General features: G+C 38.5%; 1 protein-coding gene across 1 annotated transcript; it reads left to right on the top strand.

The window, feature by feature from the left end:
- Positions 1-606: 606 nt before the first annotated feature.
- LOC137265788 (ras-related protein Rab-28-like) lies at positions 607-11,184 on the top strand. Its single transcript, XM_067801245.1, has 6 exons — positions 607-879; positions 2,908-3,004; positions 6,237-6,325; positions 7,472-7,601; positions 8,010-8,113; positions 8,728-11,184. Exons 1-6 carry the CDS (start codon positions 805-807, stop codon positions 8,899-8,901), a joined length of 669 nt encoding a protein of 222 aa, XP_067657346.1. The 5' UTR covers positions 607-804; the 3' UTR covers positions 8,902-11,184.
- The last annotated feature ends 13,932 nt before the right edge of the window (positions 11,185-25,116 follow it).

Raw genomic sequence — 25,116 nt, 5'->3', positions numbered from 1 at the left:
AAAACTATCAACAATCTATTCCACTCCATTCAGTCTGTCATTGATGAAAATATTCTGTGTACCATTCATTCAAATATTAATTCTGCCAATAATACTATCATTCAGACATCCAGTCAACCATTCTTCTCATTTACTTAACCACTGATAATACATACCATTGACAACTACTTGCACAAGTCTCTAAGATAACAATTAAAAGCTTATAGGTAATTTTTTTAAATAAAAATAAAAACCAGACTACCTCCGGTTATCTAGCCTTGACTCTTTAAAGGATTGAAATTTCATATATTCGTGAGCTTAGCATTCAGTATAGAGTTGGAGCAAGGCTAGAAATCGATGCACTGTACACGCATAAATCACATTGTTCGAAGTGTCGTATAATATACAACGTTATGCAGCTAGGAGCGCTGTGCATGTTCAGACTCGAATACAAGGTGCAAATTGGATCCTGAAAATACCTTTACTATCAGCATACTATAATTAGGAAGCACTGAACTCTTAATACATCTGGATAGTGTTCTGGTTACTCAATATTTACCTTAAAGATTATTAAATTTCCACCTTTAACTCTTCCGTCAAAACTCGTATGTTTCCGTACAGGAACCGGAAGTAACCGAATGGTAACCCACGGCGAAAAGAAAAATATTTTCTCTTCAATTAGGCCTAGCTAGATAGACCATGTCAAAGCGGATACTGTAACATCTTTAGAGAACTGTCTGTTGGCGACACATAATTGTCATTCTGGAACGATTTTTAAACTGAACTCTGCTTACTGATTGCCGAACATTCGGCCAGGTGCTTGAAATGTCCGACTCCGAAGATGAGTCGGCTGACAAGCAACTGAAAATCGTCATCATGGGAGACGGAGCGTCTGGCAAGGTTATTATTGGCTTTATATATCTATTTAATCTTCTTCACGGCCAACACTAGCTTGACGTGGAGGAAGTTTCGTTGATATGTATAAAAGGAAGGATAAGCATTGATGCTGTCACCATGAAAGAGCTATAATTCTTACTATGTCCGTTTGTTTATTGCCCACTGAGGCTAATTGCCTGATCACGAAGCTACTGGTACACTGACAACTCATATATTAGCAATGTCACATGATATGCATGTCATTGGTATGAAAAGCCATGTTTATTGGGTTTCTTTTTAATGCAAATTTTGTGTTTTTGATCACTTATGAAGTGACATCAGTAATTGAATTGAAAATGGCTGGACATTCACGTAAATGCAGACATAATAATGATAGAATTTTGTGCACAACACAAACTATACTTTATCAAGGAAGGAGGCTCTAAAGAAATGAATCCTTATTTTCTACTTTAGTGCCCTATGTTCTAATGACAACTGATAGGTACTGATTTTGTTATGAATATGATACAGAACCGGAGCCTAACCTCGTTGACAACCTTCATTTGGGGGTTGCAGTAGTTATCATGCAATTTCATAAATGAAGTCTCCACTGACATCATGACACGGTAATGTTGATGTAGTAACAAAGCCACGCTTCGGTGACTAAAAATAGTAAAATGTTCCGAATCGCTGCATTAACTGTAAGTACACTAAATCTAATTGTCCAAGATCACCAATGCCACATTACCAAATTTTATTTGTACAAAATGTCAAATAAGAAAGATACTGTCAGCTCCAGTCATCTGACTTCTCATCATCTGCTTACCTTGGTAACGATGCATGGTAAAATAGGTCTTCAGCAACCCATTCATTGGTTTCACATTAATTTTCAACTCTCTGTGCACATGCACAGAGCTATAGAAATAGCCACAAACCAGATTTCAGTTTGATCATATGCTTTACTGATAGTGTAAACACACTCTTGAGGAAAGAAAAATCAAAACATATACATATTTTTTATATTTATACATATTTTATGTCGACAAAGACAGGAATTAGCTAAACAGTACCTTACTTTATATGAACAAATTTTTGTATAGACACACCTCCTCACCACCATCCTTCTTGTGTACCTGCTTCTCACAACTGAAATAAACACAACATTTTTATACTGTTGCAACCAAAATTGGACATCAATTACTGAAAAGTATGGGCAAATGGATGTATGTACTCAGCTATGAAATCTGTCACTGTAAATAATCTTCATAAAAGCTTTTATTTAGAGTGTACTTAGAGTGTCGATTCACACACGACCAAACCGGAACCGGACAGTGTCTATTTTACACGCTCTGCGTGCTCATGGTGATTTGAAATGTAATATGAAACTGCCGAATGCTTGCCACAAAAGGCGACTATGCTTGTAAGAGGCGACTAATGGGGGCGTCTGGTCACACCCACTGACTTGGTTGACACGTCATCGGTTCCCAGTTGTACAGATTGATGCTCATGCTGTTGATCACTGGATTGTCTGGTCCCGACTCTACTATTCATAGACCAGCATCATATAAAGAAAAAACAAGTTCAATGGATAGTCAACTTCTGTATAGCAATGGGTGTGACATTTCGATATAGGTACTAAAACCTTTACAGGGATTGGGAAAGGCAGGAGCCATGGGCCATGGGCCATTTTGCACATTAGAATGAATAATGGTCCATTAAAATTTGGAAGTATACTGTTGATACAAGGGCAGTGGCCCATTAAAAATTCAGGAAATGGCTAATAATATTGATAATGGCTCATTATCAAAGTTCTCTTTCCCAATCCCTGCCTTTATCAAGCAAGTGGTCATCATTGTTGCTCGTCACGGGATTGTCTGATCCAAAGTTGATTGAATATAACTAAAATGTTGCTGAGTGCTGCGTTAAGCAAAGCAAACCCATTATGTAATAGGGTTACTAGCATGTAACAAATATCATTCGGTGTTAGTTGCATGTTTTGGTCTTGTAGATATCCATTGTGTGAATGTGGTTTGAATGCATTCCTGTTTGCAGACGTCTCTGGCCACCCGATATGCTCAAGAACAGTTCAAGAAGCAATATGGGCAGACAGTCGGGCTGGACTTCTACCTGAAGAGAATAGTTCTGCCAGGTAAACAGTCATTGCTCTACATGAACACAGTTTATCTTAACCATTTCAAGAGGCGGTGGGGTAGCCTTGTGGTAAAAGCGTCCGCTCGTCACACCAAAGACCAGGGTTCGATTCCCCACATGGGTACAATGTATGAGGCTCATTTTCTGGTGTCCCCCGCCATGATATCACTGGAATATTGCTAAAAGCGGCGTTAAACCAAACTCACTCACTCACTTAAACTTTTCAATTTCCAAGTTAAACACCACTTAAACAAACTCTAGCAATGGCTACAAACAAACCCCTGCTTCAAACAGTTCAAAATTAACATTCCTTCGAATGTGTGCGCATGTACATTTCATAACATGTATTAATCATTTTCATTAATGTTGTCAGTTTTAGTTATAAGGTTGAATTAAATCACTGTTAATTAACATGTGCATATGAAAGTGCAATAGTAGTCTCGGTGTATTGAATATTGTACATCACAGGAACTAAAGCATATGTTGCAGTAATGTCTACGTAGGATCTTCAAACACTTGTGTAAAATCTGTCTGAACAATATGCAAAATATACATCATAATAGTGAAAGGGTAATTAGGATAAAGCGGTTGTAGTTACTGCTGTTCAACTGACGTTCACCCCAAAGAAATTGCCTAATATGTACAGCAAAGTTGATGTATTTGAGAGAGATGACATCACTACTGATGACCACTTTCTTACATGATGGTGGCTTCACTGTCATGGTACACAGAATTTTGCAAAGACGTCTACCTTCGATTCAGGGATCATTTGTACTTAAATATGTCATGTAAGTAAATCTGAATGATTCTGACTGTCTGTGTTTTGGTGTGTGTTTTTTATCATTTTCACTGTAAATAAGAGAAGAAGCCAGAAATGTTGATAAGTACCATTACCATTCCGTGTGATTTTCATCAGTCATGGCGTCACGCTGCAAGGAAACTCCTTACCATTGCATGGTATTTCTTTTTAGTTTGCTATTTGTTGCTTTGAGACTGTTCCCCTGCATATTCTAAATGTACTGAGACATAGTAAGCAATTTTTAGACAGTTGGGTGTCGGAAAAGTTCGGAAAATGCTACATCGTGTAAAATCAGAATTTTTCTCAGTTTACATTTCAAACAAGCATAGTCTTTCGAGTGCAGCGTTTCGTTTTATCACCCATTAACTTTTGTTTCATTTTGTCTAGATAGTTATATGTCATGTAATTGCTGTCTCAATACCAGCCTTCGCGAAATGTAATTTTGTAAGTACTATCCAATATGGCAGAAAGTGAACTTCAGCATTTGTATAAGTATATTTTTTAAAACATCCCAACTGACTGAGGGTTCACGTTTCATAATTATAATGAGCGATTACATGAGAACTTGATATTAGTGATCATAAATATGCTATTTTTTAAATTCAGTACTCCCAGTAATTATCAGATTTTCACATTACGAAAAATATGGCAAATGACTCTGTGAGTGTGACTTGGCTTGTGTTGAAAATGGCGATATTTATGATGAAGCATATTTTGAAAGGTTATTTGAAGAAGTTTAGCTTTGTCTGAGATAATAGTGGATGCTATCAATAAACAGGAAATTTCCCGTAGAACTAAAAACTTTTAAATATATTTGTGTGTGTGTGTGTGTGTGTGTGTGATATATTTAGAATGTCATTGGACTTCAAAGCAAGGGTTGAAGAGGAAGAACATATATGTCCCTGTAGCACCCAAAGGGTTAAGGTGTTGGGTAAGATAAATACCTTGTTCACTGGTCACAAAGGGGGCATGGGTTAATGTACCTTCAATGTTTGTTTATGTTCCCTGGGCCTGAAGGCATACCTCACACATTAGTGTCATTTTCTGATTGGCTAAGCGTTGTTTTATTTTTTTTAATGTCCCCCACTTTCTGGTGTCCTGATATTGCTGGAATATTGCTAAAAGCGTAAAACTGAATTTACTCCAGTTTGTTCAAGTGAAGCGATACAATGTCATTTTCAACTGTTCATCGTTCATGGAACAGCAACTGTACCATAATAATGTTGGTGTGCATTCTACTGGAGTACATAAGAAGTACCAGTTTGCCTCCTAACTCAAATTAATACAGTATCTTTATTTATCTGAGTTTTCGGTCACTAAGATAGTAAGAACTCGATAAATACCTATCATGAATATGTTGCACTTTGTAATAATACAGTCGAACCCCATTGTCTCGAACTCGGTTGAGACGAATTCTCGGGTGTGTCGAACTGACATCTCGGTCCCTGCCGATTTCCTTATATTTATCATTATTTTTACCCTGATGTGTCGAACTAGATGTGTCGAATTCCCGGTTGTGTCGAACTCATTTTAGGGTCCCCAAGTAACAAGTACTAACAAGTACAAATTTACCCTTTTGTCTTGAACTGTCAAAGCTGGTTGTTGCAACTGAAAACTTCAGTCGCGCAATCGGAAGTCATCCTCATAAACGTGCTACCTAAAGATTGAAAGTAACGATTAACGGACTCAACAATCAAGTGACATGTTTAACTACGCATCTATACACACATTATCAGCGCACTTACCAACTGAACTTTACTCAAACAATTAACCATAATTAAGTTGTTACCAGTGACACGTTGATCACGGACCGACAGGATATCTCCAAACAAACAATGGCGCATGTTGTTGTCATGTGATAGTCTATGTAAGCGGTGATGTGATTTCCTTGAAAATACAAAATGAAAAGTCAGGAAAACGGAGTTGGGTGTTATTTAAATTGATGTTTTGTTTTTGGTTTAGTATTTAAGGTGTAGGATCACATTTTGTATGCATATTTATTTGCCATGACGAATAAAGTGATTGAATTGATTTACATTTGTATACGTTGTAATTTAAAGATCAATACTGCCGTAAACGTTTATTGCAAAGATATATTGTTCGTATGTGTATCCTACTGCAAAATAACGATGTGTTAAGCACCGTGGTCGTGTTGGTTCTTGGTCTTTTCAATGCTGACGGATGTGTCGAACACTCGGATAAGTCGAACTTTCCCCTTGGACCCGACGAGTTCGACACAACGGGGTTTGACTGTACTAACTAATACTGAGTTGCACCAGTGCAAATAACAAGGCACTAAACATGCTAGATTGAGCCCTACTTGGTAGGTCCCTTTGCTTACCAACATGATACACGCCTTACTTCTGTGTAGATCTTGGTGATTTCCAGCAGGTAAAGATAAAGTAACTGAAGTGATCCCACCTTGTTGCAGGCAATGTTCACGTAGCGCTGCAGGTGTGGGATATCGGTGGACAGACACTGGGAGGCAAGATGCTGGAGAACTACATCTATGGCAGCCATGTAAGTATTTATCTATGTCAGAAAGTCCGGGACTGTCTTCCTAGCCAGATATGCCCTCATTATGTTACAAGATGTGTCAGTACAATACCAGTGCTCATAGGTTTACCTAGGCAGTTAACGTTTGGTTTTCTTTTGAGATTAATATGACCGGTACTGAGTCATTGTGACTGAATTATAATGGCTGCTACTGATATCTCCACTTGGGTTTGGCAGTTTGGTGGATTGTGTGTAAACAGAACAGGTACTGATGGTGTCACATCCTGTAATACAGTGTGTGAAATATCTACTGGCCCAACAGCCCATGGTCTAGTCAGGTTTGTGCATCTCCAAGTCACTGGCCAAACTTTTCCTGGAGTAATTTTTTAAATATATCACTCTCTACCACTTCTTAACTTATAATGCACTTTTAGATCATGCAAGATTATGGTCTGATAAATAGTGGTGTGACAATATAGAAAATTTTCCATACGATACATATTGCGATATCTTGGAATGATGTAATTCAATTCAATGCACTTCACAATATGCTATTTTTAGTTATCTTCTTTAAAAATGTATATTTTTATAACAAGTAACAGTGTAAATTTTCATATAACCATCAATTTCTAGTGAAAGTCAACAATTTAAAGGTCAACGATACGTATCACAATACAAAAAAAAAGTTTCAATATATTTATTGTCTGATAAAGTATCGCATTTATCGATACTAAAAAATATTGTCACAGCTCTACTGGTAAATAATGGTATTTTTACTTTTAGTAATCTTTTGCTTAGTTACTACATTCTAGGCTAGTGAATTGTTTTGTGGGCTAGTAACTTTCAGGCATAGCTAGTACGACTGTTTAGCAAAAACTAGAGATCATTTCGCCCACTGCTATGCTGGTTGGAGCGTCGCAAAGGCAATGTTAGCAATGGTATGCCTGGCAATGATATTTTTGCTATGGTGTAACGGACCTGTATAAAAGAGATCTCTGTCACTCAGGTTCATGAGAAGGTATTGTATTGTCTGTCTGCTCTGTTACTCAGGTATTTGAGAAGGTATTGTGTTGTCCGTCAGCTGTGGTGTCTGGTGGACCTGTGTAAGAAAAACGATGACACAGGCCATTTGTAGAGGAGTATGAGTATGTGTTGTATTGCCTGTTGAAGGGTGCCCTGCTTGTGTATGACATCACCAACTATGCCAGCTTTGAGAACCTTGAGGACTGGTACAACATGGTCAAAAAGGTTTATGGAAAGGAGTCACGACTACCTCACATGGCTCTGGTTGGGAATAAGAGTAAGTATTTTTGACACCAAATTTGAAGTGGTTAAAATTTAGAAATAAAGATGTCTCTGTCATATTAAGGTTCTTGATTTTGGGTCACTCTGAGAATAATGTGTTAATGCACCACAGCAGTATGAATAAGGTCAGAAAATAATGCCAATCACAGGATTATCTGATCCAGACAGTTCTGAACAGGCTGCTGTTATTTGACAGGATTATTTCTTTTAATTCTTGAGTAGAATCTTTGGCATAGTTTTTATGTTATCGATGAGTGAATCAATAAAATCATACACACAAACACGATCAAGCACAAATTTAGGTCCACCCGGCACCTTTCCACATGGCATCTTTGCTTGATGAAATGCTTTGATCAGAAATTCTTACTCCACCTTGTATATGTGTACAACCTTCTACCTGCAGGTGACCTAGAGCACATGAGAACAGTGAAGCTTGACAAGCACCAGAAGTTTGCTCAGGAACATGGCATGTCCAGCCATTTCGTGTCTGCTAAAACTGGGGATACGGTAGGTTGGCATGTGAATAATATAGATTTATGTTTCATGTATCTTCTCCTAAATGTCAGTGTAAAACTTATACTCAATTTACTTTGGATCTACAGATATACACAGCATGTAGCTAAATTGTGGATAACATTGATTCAGGGATTGCACAAGGTCTCCCCCGTCCTGATTCTAAAAGCATGATTAAAACTGAGAAATTCCAAAACACAACTCTTTTTTTCTTGACACAATATTAAGTGTAAGTATATGCGGCAATATTTCTGATATTATGTTGAATGAGGACTACATTTTTCATGGACATGTAACTTTTTTGTCCTGTGTAGGCGGTGTTTTGACATAAATTCTAATGTCATCACATTCTAATGTCATCACATTCTAATGTCATCACATTCTAATGTCATCACATTCTAATGTCATCACATTCTAATGTCATCAAGCAAGCGATGGAATAAAGAAGTAGATGAAGGATAGTCCTCATTCTTCATCTACCCAACTTTAGAAAGCCAGTCAAAAGTACTCTAGTTCAGTTTTTCATAAAAAAACAATAATCCTCATGATTACCATTTTAGCACATTTTAAAAAATCTTCAGTCTTATTGTTGATGTTGATATTGCCAGGTGAACCTGTGTTTCCAACGTGTGGCAGCAGAGATTCTGGGAATCAAGTTGACCAAGCCAGAAGTTGAGCAGCAACAGAGGGTTGTGAAAGCGGAGATCATACAATACAGCAATGATGCTGCAGCCAAACCCATCCCCACACAAACTAAAAGTTCTTTCTGTACGCTGCAGTGACAGCTGAATCCTCTACGATGGTTGCAGCGTCTGTACTGTGATCACATGCTCAGCACTGTAAACCAGGACTTCAAGCTCCACACAGTGTTATCTCGGCATACTCTACACTACTGGTAGTACTTCTTGCAACCCTGCATGGAATTAAGTTATAACTTAAAAGCAGACTTGTGCATGTAAACATTATCTGCAGATGGAGACAGTGTCCTTAAATTGCAGACCTTGACACTTTCATCAATTTTAGGTGTAGCTGAAACAGGTACATTTGTCCCATTCGTTTAAGGCACTGCAGTCTGTGATGCAGAGTTGCATCCCTTGATGAGTGTCTCAGAAGCCATTGATTTGTGGGGTTGAATCCTGGTCCAACAAGATTATGTTTCTTAGCACTCTACTTGGAATTGGTAAATGTGTGAGACCTGAATTGCTTCATTGCATTGCTATCAAAATCCTCTTTCAATATAATTAGCCAGGCATACGCATTTCACAACTACAAAAGTGATGCTGTGGGGTAGCCTCAAGAGTTTACTGAAGATCCGGTTTTGATACCCTGCATTGGTACAGTATGTGAAGCCATTTCTGGTGTCCCCTGTGGTATTAAGGAAGATCTGTGCTGTAGTGTTGAACATGCCTATTATTGTGTCCTGTGTAAAAGTGATTCATTCTTGCAATGTGCAAGGGCAGGAGTAAACTTGTGTGCATCTATAAATGTGTTTCAACATGCACCAAATGGGTTTATCATAACTTTAGATTTAAAGTACGTGAATTAATATAGGTATGCGATAATCGCTGTGATAGGGGCATTGCCATGGCAACAGATAACAGAGGAGCCTCCTGTAGATAGATACAGTCAGCATGACACTGGTCTTATGGTGTGAGATGGAAGTGTGTTTGATGCATGGCATATGAACTTGTTTACTGACTGGTGTAGTAACATATATTTTAATGTGAGCAAGGTTGACTGGTTCTGTGGGTTTTGTATGCCCCATATTCTTGGGGAGAGATAACTTTCATCTTGTTCATGTATTTATCGTCTTTGTGTTTGTTACGTTTGTTTTAAGTTTTTGTGGAAATCCAAAGCATATTTATTTATTGTTTGTTCAGACAGATCCATCTCGTAATATTTTTGGCAATATTACATTGTCATATGAAGACAGTGGCAAATGTAGTAACTGTATAAAATGCTGCCAAAGCTCCAAACAATACACACTCTTTAACCCACTGACTTGCTAAGTGACATTCAAGAGCATACATAACCAAGGCAGTTGCAAGATGTTTAATTCTGAGGGGGGTGGGGTAGCCTAGTGGTTAAAATGTTGGCTCATCACGCCAAAGACCCAGGTTTGAATCCCCACATGAGTACAACGGTTAAAGCCCATTTCTGGTTTCGCCGCCATGATGTTCCAGGAATATTGCTAGAAGCGACATTAAACCAAAGTCAGTCAGTTTAATATTGATCAGAGTGGATTTGTTATTTAATATTGATATTCCATGATCTGTTTTATGCATAAAAAATATTTCCCACCTGGGAACCCATTTGATCATTTCAGTGAAGGCCGTGAAGTATTTGAATGGTTAACTGTTTACTTCAAAAGAGATTGTAAATTGGAATTGTGTTAAAAAACATGAGATATTATGTAACTTTTAAACCGAGATATAAGCTGAAACTGCAAGATGGCAGTTCCATATTGTATTGATGGAGCTGTTATTCCTTCATCACAATTTGACGTCTACATATACAATTTGGAAATATGTTTGAAATAAATGTGTAAAATACTGAAACCTCTGAATGGAGGATTATTGATCAGCTTCCTTGTCAATGCTGATTTCATTCATTGCTGACCTTGTATTATTGGGTGATGTCTATCTTGGTTTCCTCACACAAATATAAAAGGTTTGCAACTCTAAGCAGCTTTCGGGTCCGGTACATTTCGGTTCAGTTCTCAGTTCACTAATGATAAAATACGATAGGATAAACCTTTTTATGGAAAGGCACTGTCAGTTTGGTTGAAGTTCCGAGAAGAAATCTTGGATTTGGGACTCAAACAAAAGTGCCTTGGTACGATGTCATTCATGCAATTGAAGTAATTTGAGTTGTTGACAATAGCAGCACAGAAATGTTAGAAATGGTAACTACATGAAGATGTCATCTAGAGTGAAATAACATGGAATATTTCTGATGACATTCCAAAAGTAATGTGCGTAAGGAGTAAGATGATACTTTTGGCATGAAAACCAAAAATACTGTATTTTCTAAGTGAATTTCAGTGTACCAAATTGAAAAGAAAATATTGCAGTGTACCATTTCAGTCCTAAAATATAAGCTGTGATAAACCTTCAATACTGAAACAATACACATTTGTTTCAAATGAGAGTATTTGTTTCAACGAAAATATGCTGAAATTTCAGTGGTATTACATATGTGCCCTGATCCAAAAGATATGTACCACTGTTGATTCTGCCTTTGGAAGAAATGATCTGTTCCATTTTGTGGTGGTTTTGGGCTGAGATTAGAGTGTGTAACGAGTAATACTGAGTCTACGTTTACTTGGACTGCTTCTTTATCTTCTTTTACAACACTATTAAAGCTTGTCTGGAGATGAACAACATACTTCAAACCATCTAGTTTTGATGGATGGTGTACCCATCATGATATTAAATTTCGTGGCAATAAACTAAAACATGAATCCACTTTAATCAGGAAATAGAATTACCCTAGGTACGAATGCTTACATGCATATAAAGTTCCCTTCAACCTTTATTCCTCACATGGGAAATGTGTATATTCAGGCTATTTCAACAAGATTAAACACACTTAGCCTCCAAAATGAAAAGGATTTCTTTTGATTTGATCTATATATTTCTCATTTTTAACAAGGAAGTGAGTGAACAGTTTGGGGTTGAAAATCCTTTAGTGATGCCATACGTCTGATACTGATTTCAGTGGAAGAGAATCATGGTTGGTTTTATTAAGATAAAAGCGCACGTGTTATCACAGTAATTCTATACCCTTTCTTTAATGGTGAGTAGTATATAAGTCAAACACGGGAGGGAATACATCCTCGATATTTCTGTTGTTATATGTTCCATTGTATCTACACAATACCCTGGATTCATCTAAGGCTCTGCTTAATAATTTTATTACCTCCCTTTTTTGGCGCTTCATTTTCACTGTAGCCAGTCAGCTATGCCACCATTACAACCGTGCTTGCCACTGTCAACAAACATAGCGGTTACAGCTGCAAAGGGTTGTTCGTAGTGTGACTCAGATTTGAGGGAAATCATAAAAACTGACAGGTCCAGAACGTTTAAAAAATAGTACCTCTGCATCATTTGTGTTGCAATGTTTAATCAGTTGGATAATTTGAAAAGTCAAAGTGAGTTGTGATTGGAATGCTTAACCACCCACTGGATAAAAGGCCAGCTAAGGGGGGTAATAAAATTATCAGGCAGAATCGTAGATGCATCCAGGTTATGGTGGGGATTTATCGTATACCCTGAGTGTCGAGGATGGAAGGAATATGGTGCAGGAATTTCTGTATTTCTGGGATACTGCAATCATTTTGAACCCACACCTTCAGAGTCCGGTTCTGGAATTTGTTCTGTACTAAGGAAGTGTAATACCAAATGTAACGTTACATTTTTCAACTTTCTAAAATGGCATTTTGTAGTCACTGTGATCATTGCATTGCAGCACTTGACTGTATTCTGTCATCCTGTTTGTGTATGCCATGTGGTGGTGCAGCTTGCAATGTTTCAGTGTTTCATTCCAGCAGACTGTAATACTGACGTTGATTGGGTGTGAGCGGTAAAAGCTGTGACCGGTCAAGCCTCCTTGCCTGGTTCATTCCTACTTTGATTATGTACAAATTTCTTGATGATAGGTATCTGTGTCATTTGGCAGGGAGGACAGTTGTTAGAAAGTCATGTTCAAGGTGATTCTCTGTCATGTTCTAAGGGATGGTATTAGTGGTATTTGAGGTGACCTTCTCCAATGATCTCAGTCATGTTTGAAGGGGTGGTCTGAGTGATGTTTGAGGTGATCTCCAATGATCTCCATGTTTGAAGGGCTGGTCAGGGATGGTCTCAGTGATGTTTGAGGAGATCTTCTCCAGTGATCTCTCAAGTTTGAAGGGATGGTTTGTAATGGTCTTACTGATGTTTTAGGTCATCTTCTCCAGTGATCTCCATCAGGTTTGAAGGGCTGGTGTGGAATGATCTCAGTGGTGTTTGAGAAGATCTTCTCCAGTTATCTGTGTCAAGTTTGAAGGGATGGTTTGTAATGGTCTTACTGATGTTTTAGGTCATCTTCTCCAGTGATCTCCATCAGGTTTGAAGGGCTGGTGTGGAATGATCTCAGTGGTGTTTGAGAAGATCTTCTCCAGTTATCTGTGTCAAGTTTGAAGGGATGGTCTGCAATGGTCTCTGTGATGTTTGAGGTGATTTTCTCCAATCACCATCAGCATGTTGGTCTAGAATGGTCTTCATGATGTTCAAGGTGATCTTCTCCAATGATCATTGTCATGTTTGAATTGATGGTCAGCGATAGTCTCGTTGATGTTTGAGGTGATCTTCTCCAATGATCTTTGTCATGTTTGAAATGATGGTCAGCGATAGTCTCGTTGATGTTTGAGGTGATCTTCTCCAATGATCTTTGTCATGTTTGAAATGATGGTCAGCGATTGTCTTGCTGATGTTTGAGGTGATCTTCTCATATTTGACATATGAAAGTCATAGTTGTGCTTGATGTCCTGTCCTGCAGAGATCTGCTTGTCATCTTTGAGACGACTTTTTTGACAGTCTCTTTGTCATGTTTGATGTGATGTATCTAATGGTGATGGTGATGTTAGAGATAATCTTATGCAATGGTCTCTGTCATGTCTGAGGAGATGTTTTGTGATCATATCTCAGTCATTTTTGAGGTGATGTTATGTCATTGTCTCTGTCAAGTTCTTCTGTGATGATCTTCACTCAGTCCAGTATTTATACTAGCAGACAGGTTTTCACCTTTTTCCACATATTATCTTCATCGTCTATCCACTGCCAACTGCCTGTCTTGTCCAACATCTACAACGAATCCATGTAATATGACAACAGTGCTTGTAAGTATCAGCACTGCCATAGTTTAGATGATTTAGGCCAGAGAGAATTCACTTTCTTGTTCATTACACCGTCTTGTTCAACACAGACATCCATCTTGATTATAACACCTCTTCTGTCATAAAAGTTGGTAGGTGGCCTAGTGATTAAAGTGACTCATTAAAAGCTCTGCTTGAGTCTAACTGACTGATGAAGTGTGTGAAGCCAAAATGTATGGTGTTTGAGACCATAGCTGGAATCTTGCTAAAACAGCATAAAATCCTAGTCTCACATATGCTTGGAGATCATCGAAATGTTCGTTATCAATGTTACCTGAAATTTGTCATGGATGACTCAATAATTTGGATTTATCTCTAATAGGTTACATAAAACATTTTAGGTGAGTTACTTCTGTTTGGAGAGTCCAGGCACCAAGTATTTGAATCTCACCTTTGCTGTCAGCTGTGATATTACTGAAATTCTCATCATCCTGTGATTAGGTGTAAAGACTTTTGAGATGAGTGCAGCTGAAGAAGCCATGAAATCTACTTGATCTACAGCAATATGAGGTTCTTGAAAGGCATTTAGAAGTTGGTATTGAAGTAAAAGGTAAATAAAATGGATGACAACTTCTTGTTTATTGTATATCACAACATGTCTGGGCTATTCCTTACCCCTTGGTCGAGTGATAATTCTCATGACTAAGGGGTGACTAAGGCAACCCTCGTATTTGAAGTCCTGACTACCGCCTTAGGCCTTCATTCAAAATTTGCTTGCCATGTGTTACAAAGTAAAGCAAAGTATTTTCCATTACTTCTGATGGATATTAGTGATGGCCATTTCTAGAGTCCCTCCGACATAATCTTGCTGGAATATCGCTAAAAGGGTGATAAGACCAAACTCACTTCAGACTTTCCTAGAACACTGGACTGAAACACATTGACGTGGTGAAATACTTCACTGTGTAGTGTTTACCCACAACATTGAGACAAGGAGCAGCATACCATTATCAATCCACCCATGGAGGCAGCATGTGGAGCTGTCTGATATTGGAAATCCAAATCCACTCAGTGATCAGACTTCACATGTTTTTAAGTCCCATGTTGATTTGTGCATTCAGAATTTGTCAAAAGATCGGAAGGAAAGCGCATTATAATCAATAATATTCAAGGAAAATAATTTTGGGAAAGTTTTTGTGAATCAAGAATTAGTTTATTAATTGTATTTCAATTACAACATGCTGCCAAATGGGCATCGTTTTTTGTGTGTTTCATGTAGCGACCAAATTCTGAACCTGGGTGGGTCGGTTGGGGAAAACAATAATTAATGAAAACTAAATTTTCTGAATAATGTTCTTGATTCTCACCTGTTGTAATTCTGATTACAATTTCTCACGTTGTGTGGCAGTGTCTGATAAAAAGATATTATATTTTATGACATTTTATATGACACAGCGGTACATTTTAGGTTTGAGTCAGTGGTGTTGGAATGAAAAAATGAGTTCGATGAGGGATCAGTAATAGATTTAGAAGGGTTGGTTGGGCAATGAGGAACACCAAAATTAAAAATTCTGCTCTTAGCTATTTTCTAGACTTATTTGTCTACTGATAAATGCTAAATACTTCAAAAAAGGTGGATGCAGATCCATGTACCAAAATTCTTGTAATTTAGGTTTCCCTGTTGAAGAATTAGAAGCGTTCAGTCACATCTAAATGTTAATTCATGATTGGTGTAAACAAGATAGTTGATGAATATTCTGACATACTTTCACTTTGTGAAACGCACTGCAATAATCACATTGCTTTAATATTGCCAGAATAATAGAGGATATAACTGATTTGTGACCTCTGTTGTAAATGCTTTGTCTTTCTAATTCATGTGCCAATGAAGACCCGGGCTAGAAATAATCTTCAGTAACCCAGGCTTGTCATAAGAGCCAAATAACAAGGTCATGTGGTTGGGTTCGCTGGGTGGGCACATGTCATCATATGCCAGTTGCGTAGACTGATGCTCATGCTGTTGATCACTAGACTGTCTGGTCCAGACCTGATTATTTCCAGACCGCCACCCTATAGCTGGAATATTGCTGAGTGTAGCGTAAAACTAAACTCCCTCCCTCGAACACTTGTCAGTGTCGTTGTATTGCTCCTGATATATGTAAGGGATTGAAAAAAGGGACTTGTTTCCAGTTCATAACAGTTTTCAGTGACCAGATTGTTTAGTGTGAGGTGTCCATGTCCAAGTTACTTGTCATGGTTTTATTTGATGGGCACTAGATATATACTTCAGAAAACAAGTTACGGGAAAATGCACAACACTAGTCTGTGTTCTCTGGGAACCCCCAACCATAACTGACCAGCTATGATCATATTGTAAAACTGGATGACATGTAGCCTCTTTTGTGCAGTATACAGTGGTCGAAATATGCCATTGCCTGACTTCCAGGTCTCGTAGAATTTTCCAGTCAGTCAAATATATATATATCCACATTACCCTGGTATCATACTGTCAAACTACTGAAATGTTTTTAAGGGTGTATGTGTATTTTGATGCTGAAATAGAAATGCAATTGGGAAAGATTATTTGCAAATGGGTAATTGTGGTCACATGAAATTAATACTTGGTCCAGTAGATTTTGAAAATTTACTGGACCTGTGTCAGTCAAGTTTTAAACAAATTTCAACCCCTGGTAAATGTGGAATACGTAGAACAGTTGTTAAGTATTGATTTTGTCTCACCATGCAGTGTTCTCTCATTTTGCTCTCATGATTACTAATCTACAAGAGTGTTCATATATAAGAAAGTGTGAGATGGTGTTTCATCATTGTTATTTACAGTTCATGCTTATATAAGAAAAAATGATTTTGTATACATCTGCCCTTTTTCTTTCCTGGGGTGTCATGAGCATATTTTATCAGCATTACTTGCAGTATATGATTTCATATACAATGTAATGTCGTTGCTGAGGAGTTTGCCTGTATCAAAGAATGATAGATGTAAAACTCCACAGTGTTTATCAGTCTGATATGTATAACACTATGTTTTTCTGTGGTGTGATATTTGAAAGACCGTGTTTTCTTCAAGACTGTTGTTTGTAAGGCTGATCATTATAGGACCATCCTAGCAAGAAGGTATTTTCTCATGACTGATCCTTTAAGGACCAATTTTTCCTTGAGATATATCCTTGAAGGGGTATATGTTACACTCAAGACTGAATCTGAAAGAGATCATTGGTTCCTTTCAAGTCTGATATTCATAAGACCATTTTTTTTTCAAAACTGATCCCACTAAGACCAGTGTTTTCTTACGATTCATTTCTGTATATATCTGTACAAGTAAATGACAATGTGTTCCTTAACACTAACTCTGTATCAGGTCATGTTTTCCTCAAAACTAATCTTGTCTCTGCTATATGATATTCCAGTGGCTTCAAAAGAATGTTTTATGTGAGTCTATTGTCATCTTGGACAAAAGTAGCCTGTCCAGTGGTGTGGTAGATGTTTTTATCCCAAACAGTAAATATTCCATAATATCAAACAAGTCCTCTTGTCATCAGTCTGAGGTGTTTAAGGTATATGTTAAACTGCTTACAATTCAACAGTTCATGATGTGATAATCAATCACAACACATGTACTTTTATTTATTGTTGAAAACTGGACATAAAAGTTTGTATCCAGACTGATAATTTTTTTTAAAGTTACCTGTCCTGCTTGGAATTTTGGGAGTTTTAAGCACTGTTGTACGTTTCAGCATGTTGTTATCACTGGCGACCTGCATCACTTGGACTATATCCCACATTTAGCCAACACTCTGTGATATTACAGCGATATTGGTCAAATCAGTGTTCACACCCAACTCACTCATGTTCAAAGACATTCGCAACTACTTCAGCTGTTTGTCCGTCCATGAGACATTGATAACAAATGTCCATGTGCCTGTTCACAAACCATGTGTATCTTTACCTGAATTATGCAACTGTTTGATGTTTGAATCTCTTTGACAAGTGATCATTGTTCATGTTAAGGCACATGCTTACTCTTGTCATATTGTAAGTAATAGAACTGCATGAACAGTGTTCAGTAAAAAAGGTCTTTCGAATATGGCATTATCAGTTGTTTTAACAGAATAAATGCAAATATATTGTCATGTATATTGACGTAAATTGATGTGTAAACTGGTTTTGAATATACTAGTATACCATTTGTTTCATGCACTGTCCATTATAATGACTATCACTTTTGTGTTGGTGTGTTTTAGATACATGTGCTCTGTACTATACAGATCTCACACAACCTAATTTAGCAAACAGAATATGTCACTTATGCATGCACAACAATCAGCTACACTAGGTATTCAAAAGAGTGAAATGCACATTTGAAAGAAGTCATTCCTTAATTTTGTTTCTGAAGCAATTTCTACAATCAAAGAGTTTATTTTCACTTTAGGTTTTCAATCATTTTGCCTCTTTCTGTCTTTCAAGGTGTGCATTAGAATATTATGTTTGACCATAATAAATTATTTACTTGATTTATAAAAGTTTCGAAAGATGGAAGACCCAAAACGTTGTTTTTTTTCTTCTTTTGAGAAAATGTATGATAAGACTAGATGAATGGGGTTCAGATCAAGCACTAATGTTTATTTGTAGTGTGCATGTAGTGTATTTATAATACAGGGAAACAGGAATATGCAGAGCAGTTATGTCTTTTTGATGGAATAATGTGAAATGGCTTGTTTGATATTGATGCAACAGTGATGAAAGATTGAATAATTCATTTATTATGGGCTAAGCCTCCGCATATTGAATGTCCACTTGGTTTAGGAACTTTGTGTCCACTTTGGCTGAAGAAACCCTTGATGCTGCCTGACTTGTCAGCAGAATCTCGTTGTGGGGACACCTCACATTCCCCACATCTACTGTTTAGATGACCAATTAGTTAACAAAGGGGGTTTAAGGTATAGTCTGTAGCAAAGGAGGTACCGTTTTGCAGTCAGCCCTGACTGTTGAACAACCTCTTGGACTGGAATCCTGGTCTCTCTGAACGGTGATTGTTGAGGAAGAGGCATTGCCATCGCGAAGGGTAACTCTGGCTGTGCAGTCATTTTTGCAGTATTACCAGTATGTTACATCTGGACGTAACTGTGAATACCATCTAACACTAAATTCTGACCACTTTTAGTTATCATTTGTGATCTTATGTTCTTATGTCAAAACGATAAGCTGCTATTAAATCTCAGTAGTTTATATATTTGTTCTATTTCAAATTAATTATTACATCAAAACCTATTAAAACAGTTCACAATCCCTGAGTAACAAACAGGCCTTAGTTCCCTGATAGCGTTCACAAGTGACACTAAATTAGAACAGACCAAAGTCCCACTTCCTCAGGCAGGTGACCTCCTAATCCCTTATCCAAACATTCAGATGTGGGGAAAGTGAGGTTAAACCTTTGTGGTGTTTATTGTAGAGTGTTTTAGAGAGATCTTTCAAGACAATGCAGAGCCAATGACTGCAACTACAGATAGGTATTATCCAACTGTTGTGCAATACCAACAATGATGTGATGGGCATGTGTCACATTGTTGAAGGGAATGCTGAGTGTCAGGATTCTGTAAATGGCTATTCTATATTAAACAGTTGTGAGTTGTTAATATTGCAGATACGGAGTACTAGTTTAAGCATTGGGTGATGTATCTATTGATATCTTCTATCTGAATGTTGTTTGTTTGGAGACAAAACTAGATGTACATATTGGAGACATCAAGGACTTTGCAAAAGAGATGCGTAGAAAAGGGGCCGATGATTTATCATTTATTTGAGCTGGGGAGGAGTGGGGTTGGGGTAGTGAGAAAGGAGTCAGGTGAGGATCATCCAAAATATGACAGTCTCTGGGGATGGTCATGGGATGGTCACAAACAGAATGTATGCAGGCATAGGGATAAGCATCAGAGGGTCATTAGTTTCTATACACTAGTGCATGAAAACATCTAGACCCCCCCTCAGTAATTGGCCAATCCCTTACAGACAAGATGCTTGCTCTTCAGTTTACATGTAAGGTGTTTCAAAAAGGGGATTGGCCCTCTACCTCTGAATTTAACAGTGTACTATGATGCTCTATGTTCCAAAGTCAAAATGTTTCAGGCAGTGTGTATCATTTATTGGTTCATTGCAAACACAGATAGGAAGACTACCCCTGTTGTTCTTATTCATCAGACTTGTTGATGCCCAGGCAAGGAAGGTGAGTACAATACTACGAACACATCTTCACTTGTATCGCACAATGTACATTGAGTGTGACAGGAAAGACGTTTCAACCTGAATCATGCTCTGTTTCATACATGACTTGATCTGATATGTCTGTTTTAAAATGAATGAAAGAAAACTTGTATTGGTTTCCCATAAGGTCACAGTGTTTGCATGTCAAGTTGTTGTTTATCTGCATTAAATTATTTTACTATGACCCTGGTCATGTGTTACTTTGTATCAATTTGTTTGTAGATAAGGTTACACAATATTCCAACGATATGACAGCAGTCTTTCAATAATAGAGTCTGGACCAGACAATCCAGTGATTGACCTGTAAAGGTCCTGGGGTAGAATAGGCCTTCAGCAACCCATGCTTGCCATAAAAGGCGATTATACTTGTTGTAAGAGGTGACTAACGGGATCGGATGGTCAGGCTCGCTGACTGACTTGGTTGGCATATGTCATTGGTTCCCAGTTGCACAGTTCGATGATTGTCTGGTCCAGACACGATTATTTACAGACTGTCGCCATATAGCTAGAATATTGCTGAGTGCTGCGTAAAACTAAACTCACTCACTCACGCAACCCAGTGATCAGCATTAGCATCATGAGAATGTGTGAACCAAGTCAGCAATCTGACAGTCCATCCTGGTAATTGGGTTGTTGAAGACCCGGATCTCCATAGGTAAAAAGTTCCTCAGGTTCCTTGTACTTGTGCACACAATGATCACATTTCAACTCTGATAAACAGTCCAAGCGAGGCCTATGGCTATGTGCTTCAGGGGAATCACCCAATGACACTGTATACACAGTGTAAGAAAAAGCCACTGCCCGCTAGCCCGTGGCTATTTTGAAAATCCAGTCAGGGCAGTAAATCTCCACAGTCACTGGCCCAATTTGCTAGTGAAATTTCATGGTGTAATTCTGTAAATAAGTCACTGTCTATAGGAGGTATTAAGTTACTACATACTTTTAAACCATCATTAAGTACTGATGAAAATTATCTTCATATTAGTAGCTTAATCATGAAACAGGTGTCAACATTAAATTTTGGACTAGTGAATTATTTTATGGGCTAGTAACTTTCAGGCATAGCTAGCCCCAACTGGCTAGCAAAATTTGGAAACTATTTCACACACTGGGTGGACAGATGGCAAACAGCTCCACCAGGAAGCATTCAGAAAAATCAGTGTTTGACACTGAAATTAGAATTGGTGTTCTTTGCAAAGTAGTGATTGATGTGTTAGTATCTTCAAGGGCACACACACAATATTCCTGCTATATGGCTGCAGTCTGTAAATAATTGAGTCTGGACCAGACAATCCAGTGATCAACAGCATGAGCAACTATCCGTGCCGAGAAGACAAGTACATATTTCTGAGATAAAAAGCTGTGTCAACCAAGTCAGCGAGGATGACCACCCATCCTGTTAGCAGGCGTGTAGCAAGGCAATATTTTCGTGTAAGCACCATGGTGAATGTTTCAATGCAGTTGTTGGTTCTACAGATATGGTCAACTGTTGTCTTGAATTAGTATCAACTATAGTGGATGAGATATAGGGGAATATATGGCATAATACAGTTGAGTTTGCTGAAGACTTTTGTTCATACATACAGACATCGGGTTCGTGTAGTGTTTGTTTCATACATTGCTGTGGTACTAATCTATGGTACTGCTTGAATAACTTGGTGACATGTACATGCTGTACAATAAAGTTATTGTTCTCAACTTGTCCCGTTGATATAACCTCCAAATCTATATACTACAAAGTCTGTATTTGTCTGCCTGGATATCCCTCCCGGGTGACCCCAAGATAACAGTGAAAGGGATGGTCGGAAAGACATCACGTTTACACATGTCTCTGAAGAGACAGATACTGGTTTCAGTCATAATTTCTGGTATACACATGGTAAAGCAGGTTATCGGAGTAAGACTGGCTTTCTATGCTGTCGGCTCTCTTAGACTTCTATTTGACAAGGACTTAATGTGTTTGCATAGATGGACTTATCATTCTGTACACATTTGGAGCTAGGCCAGTACACACACGCATACCACTGCGCATGAAGTGACATATTTTTATTTGTTGTGTTGACGCCGCACTTGGCAAGATTTCAACTTTACGATGGCGGTCTGTAAGCAAGTCTGTACCAGACAATCCAGTCGCTGACGTCATGAACATCGACTGACGCAACATGGATACTATGACACGTGTCAACCAAGACAGCTAACCAGACGCTCCGTGACCCGTGAAGGTCCCGGGGTAGAATAGGCCTTCAGCAAGCCATGTTTGTCATTAAAGGCGACTTTGCTTGTCGTAAGAGGCGACTAACGGGATGGGGTGGTCAGGCTCGCTGAATTGGTTGATACATGTCATCGGTTCCCAATTGCGCAGATCGATGCTCATGTTGTTTGTCATTGGATTGTCTGGTCCAGACTCGATTATTTACAGACTGCCGCCATATAGATGGATTTTTTGCTGAGTGCTGCGTAAAATTAAACTAAACTCACTCACTCCGTTAGACGCCCCTAGTATCGTTTGATAAGGATATGCTCTAACCAGGATCTTCACATAGGTTCATGGAAGTACCTTTCGCTTGGTAGCCCATCGCTTGAGCTCCAGTGACGTGTACTGCATTATTTATTATTCGTTGAGATGAAGGGCCGTTTTGCCTATCAAATATATCATCCTCTTCTGAACAGAAATGAAAGGCAATTCTTGAAAAAAATGAAATCTCATAAAAGTAAGCATTCATGTTTATGTCTTCAATTAAAAAACTTGACAAAAAGACGGACATGCGTTTCTTTTGCTGGTCAGTGTATATTTGGGACACTGTTCAGAAGCCCCTGTTTGAAGAATTTAAAATGTAATTTATCAACAAGTATTAACATCACTATATTTACAGCCATACATAGGCATTCGTGTTAATATTAACAGGAAACAGGCAATCACTATGTCGGCTTAAATTTCAAGTTTCAGAAACATCCATTTCAAACAATATGTGAATAAGTTTGATAAAATTTCTCTGTTCCAGTGGAATTTCAATTCCTTAAACTTGCCCGGCTGACGTTACCACTCAACATGTACCAGTTCATCCTGATTGGTTGAAGCCCACTGTTCAGTCTACCAAGAGGTTACCAAACTGCCCCCAGTTAATCAGAAGATACTCCTGGATCCATTCAGACACATGTATATAATAGCACGTGAAATATTACCACGTGTTATGATATACGTGTACAGTAGATATCTCTGTTACCAAGAGCGACAAAATCTTTCGTTAGAAAAAAATAGTTCAGTAGAGTCAATTTACGATTCCGAATATGTCAAGGACAAGTGTTCATGAAGCTCTGTCAAGTAATGATGTTTCCGTATACGACGATCTCGTTATACCCAGTCGATGATACCAGCTATAACACATGCAATGGCAAGTAAATTATTCATCTTTAAAATCTCTGAAATATGTACATGTCTTCGGTCAAACTGGTAGCAGTTAGCCAAACTACTGGGAATTGCAGCGATCGCCATTTTTGTCACTAATGTGTCAAATTTGGGAATGCTCTCCACGTACTCCTGTAAACCAGTTTGAAAGATTTACCAGGCTCTTGATTGTTGAAGCCTTCGAAAGAATTTAGAGATAAATGATTATCTTACTGTGGGCACGTTGTAGTACCGACCTAAACTGAACAGAAATGCCTTAGGTGCACAGTGGATGCGTTTAAGGGCACAACACACGTTTAGTCGACAGCAGTAGAACCAGCAGAACAATCCCTAACCGCAATCTACGCCCCAGACAGCAAAGCTGAATACTTTCCCAAGACCATAGCCTACAGTTGTCTCCTAAATCAGTACAGTTTTGACATCGTTTAAAAATACTTCAAACACAGGTGAAGTTACAAGACCCATCCTGGGTTGGGGGTCTTGACCCGAAGTCGATTTGAAGGGTATGTGGTGTAGAATCACGATACTGTCAGTGATGTTATAAATGTTACCAGTCCTACCGCAAACTGACTATAACAAGTGCAGGTTAACAAATACAAATCTTCCACTGTCTGCACAGCTTTGCGACGAAAACTAAATAACAACGCGGTGAGTTCTGTGGTCATACAACTGCTCGATTATCGATCAATAACGCTGCTGCATAGCCATAATTTATGTCTAAGGGTGGGGTGGAGGATGAGTTGGTGATGTGTGTGTGTGAGTGTGTGTGTGTGTGTGTGTGTGTGTGTGTGTGTGTGTGTGTGTGTGTGAGAGAGAGAGAGAGAGAGAGAGAGAGAGATCATCTACGTGCGTACATATGACCTGAGTGGTGGGGGGACATTTACATTGTACATGCTTCCCATCATCACTGCTCTCGCCATTAAGTAAGGACGGACTCTAGTCAAACGTAATTGATTCAGAGGCTTTTATTGGGCCTTGTTTGTCTGTCCATCAGCCTGTGAGTCTGTCGGTCTGTCTGACATTGACACTGTGAGTGTTACGACGACAAAGACAGTTATACTTTGTATATAAGTTTATAATGACACTCGATTTGAAACAGTGTGGGTAACGGGGCCTAACAAAACTGCAGGACCAAAGGGGGTATAGGCACCCCTATGCACCCGCGCGCTCCACACACACACACGCACGCACGCACACACACACGCTCACACACGCTTACACACGCTCACACTCGCACTCTCTGGATCCGCCTATGAAAAAGACAATAAAAGAAGTGTCGAGGTTAAAACAAGAACCAGCGTGGAGGGGTCATAGGAAAGCGGTAAACGACGGTACCACAAGCCCATGTTGGGAGGACATTCAACTGCCCCGTAGTACTGTGGACAACGTGACCCAGTGATTCAGAACACGATGTCGTACAACAAACAAACCAAGAACCGTTATCCCCATGTAGATCGATAC

This window comes from Haliotis asinina, chromosome 15 (assembly GCF_037392515.1).
Source record: "Haliotis asinina isolate JCU_RB_2024 chromosome 15, JCU_Hal_asi_v2, whole genome shotgun sequence".
In the NCBI taxonomy this organism is placed as follows: domain Eukaryota; kingdom Metazoa; phylum Mollusca; class Gastropoda; order Lepetellida; family Haliotidae; genus Haliotis; species Haliotis asinina.
Note: the sequence above shows the minus strand (reverse complement) of the source record. Positions and strands in the feature narration are given on the sequence as shown.

Coding starts and splice junctions, on each gene's coding strand:
- LOC137265788 (XM_067801245.1), top strand. CDS start 805: ATGTCCGACTCCGAAGATGAGTCGGCTGACAAGCAACTGAAAATCGTC. Junction 880..2,907: donor GAGACGGAGCGTCTGGCAAG/GTTATTATTGGC, acceptor TCCTGTTTGCAG/ACGTCTCTGGCCACCCGATA. Junction 3,005..6,236: donor GAAGAGAATAGTTCTGCCAG/GTAAACAGTCAT, acceptor ACCTTGTTGCAG/GCAATGTTCACGTAGCGCTG.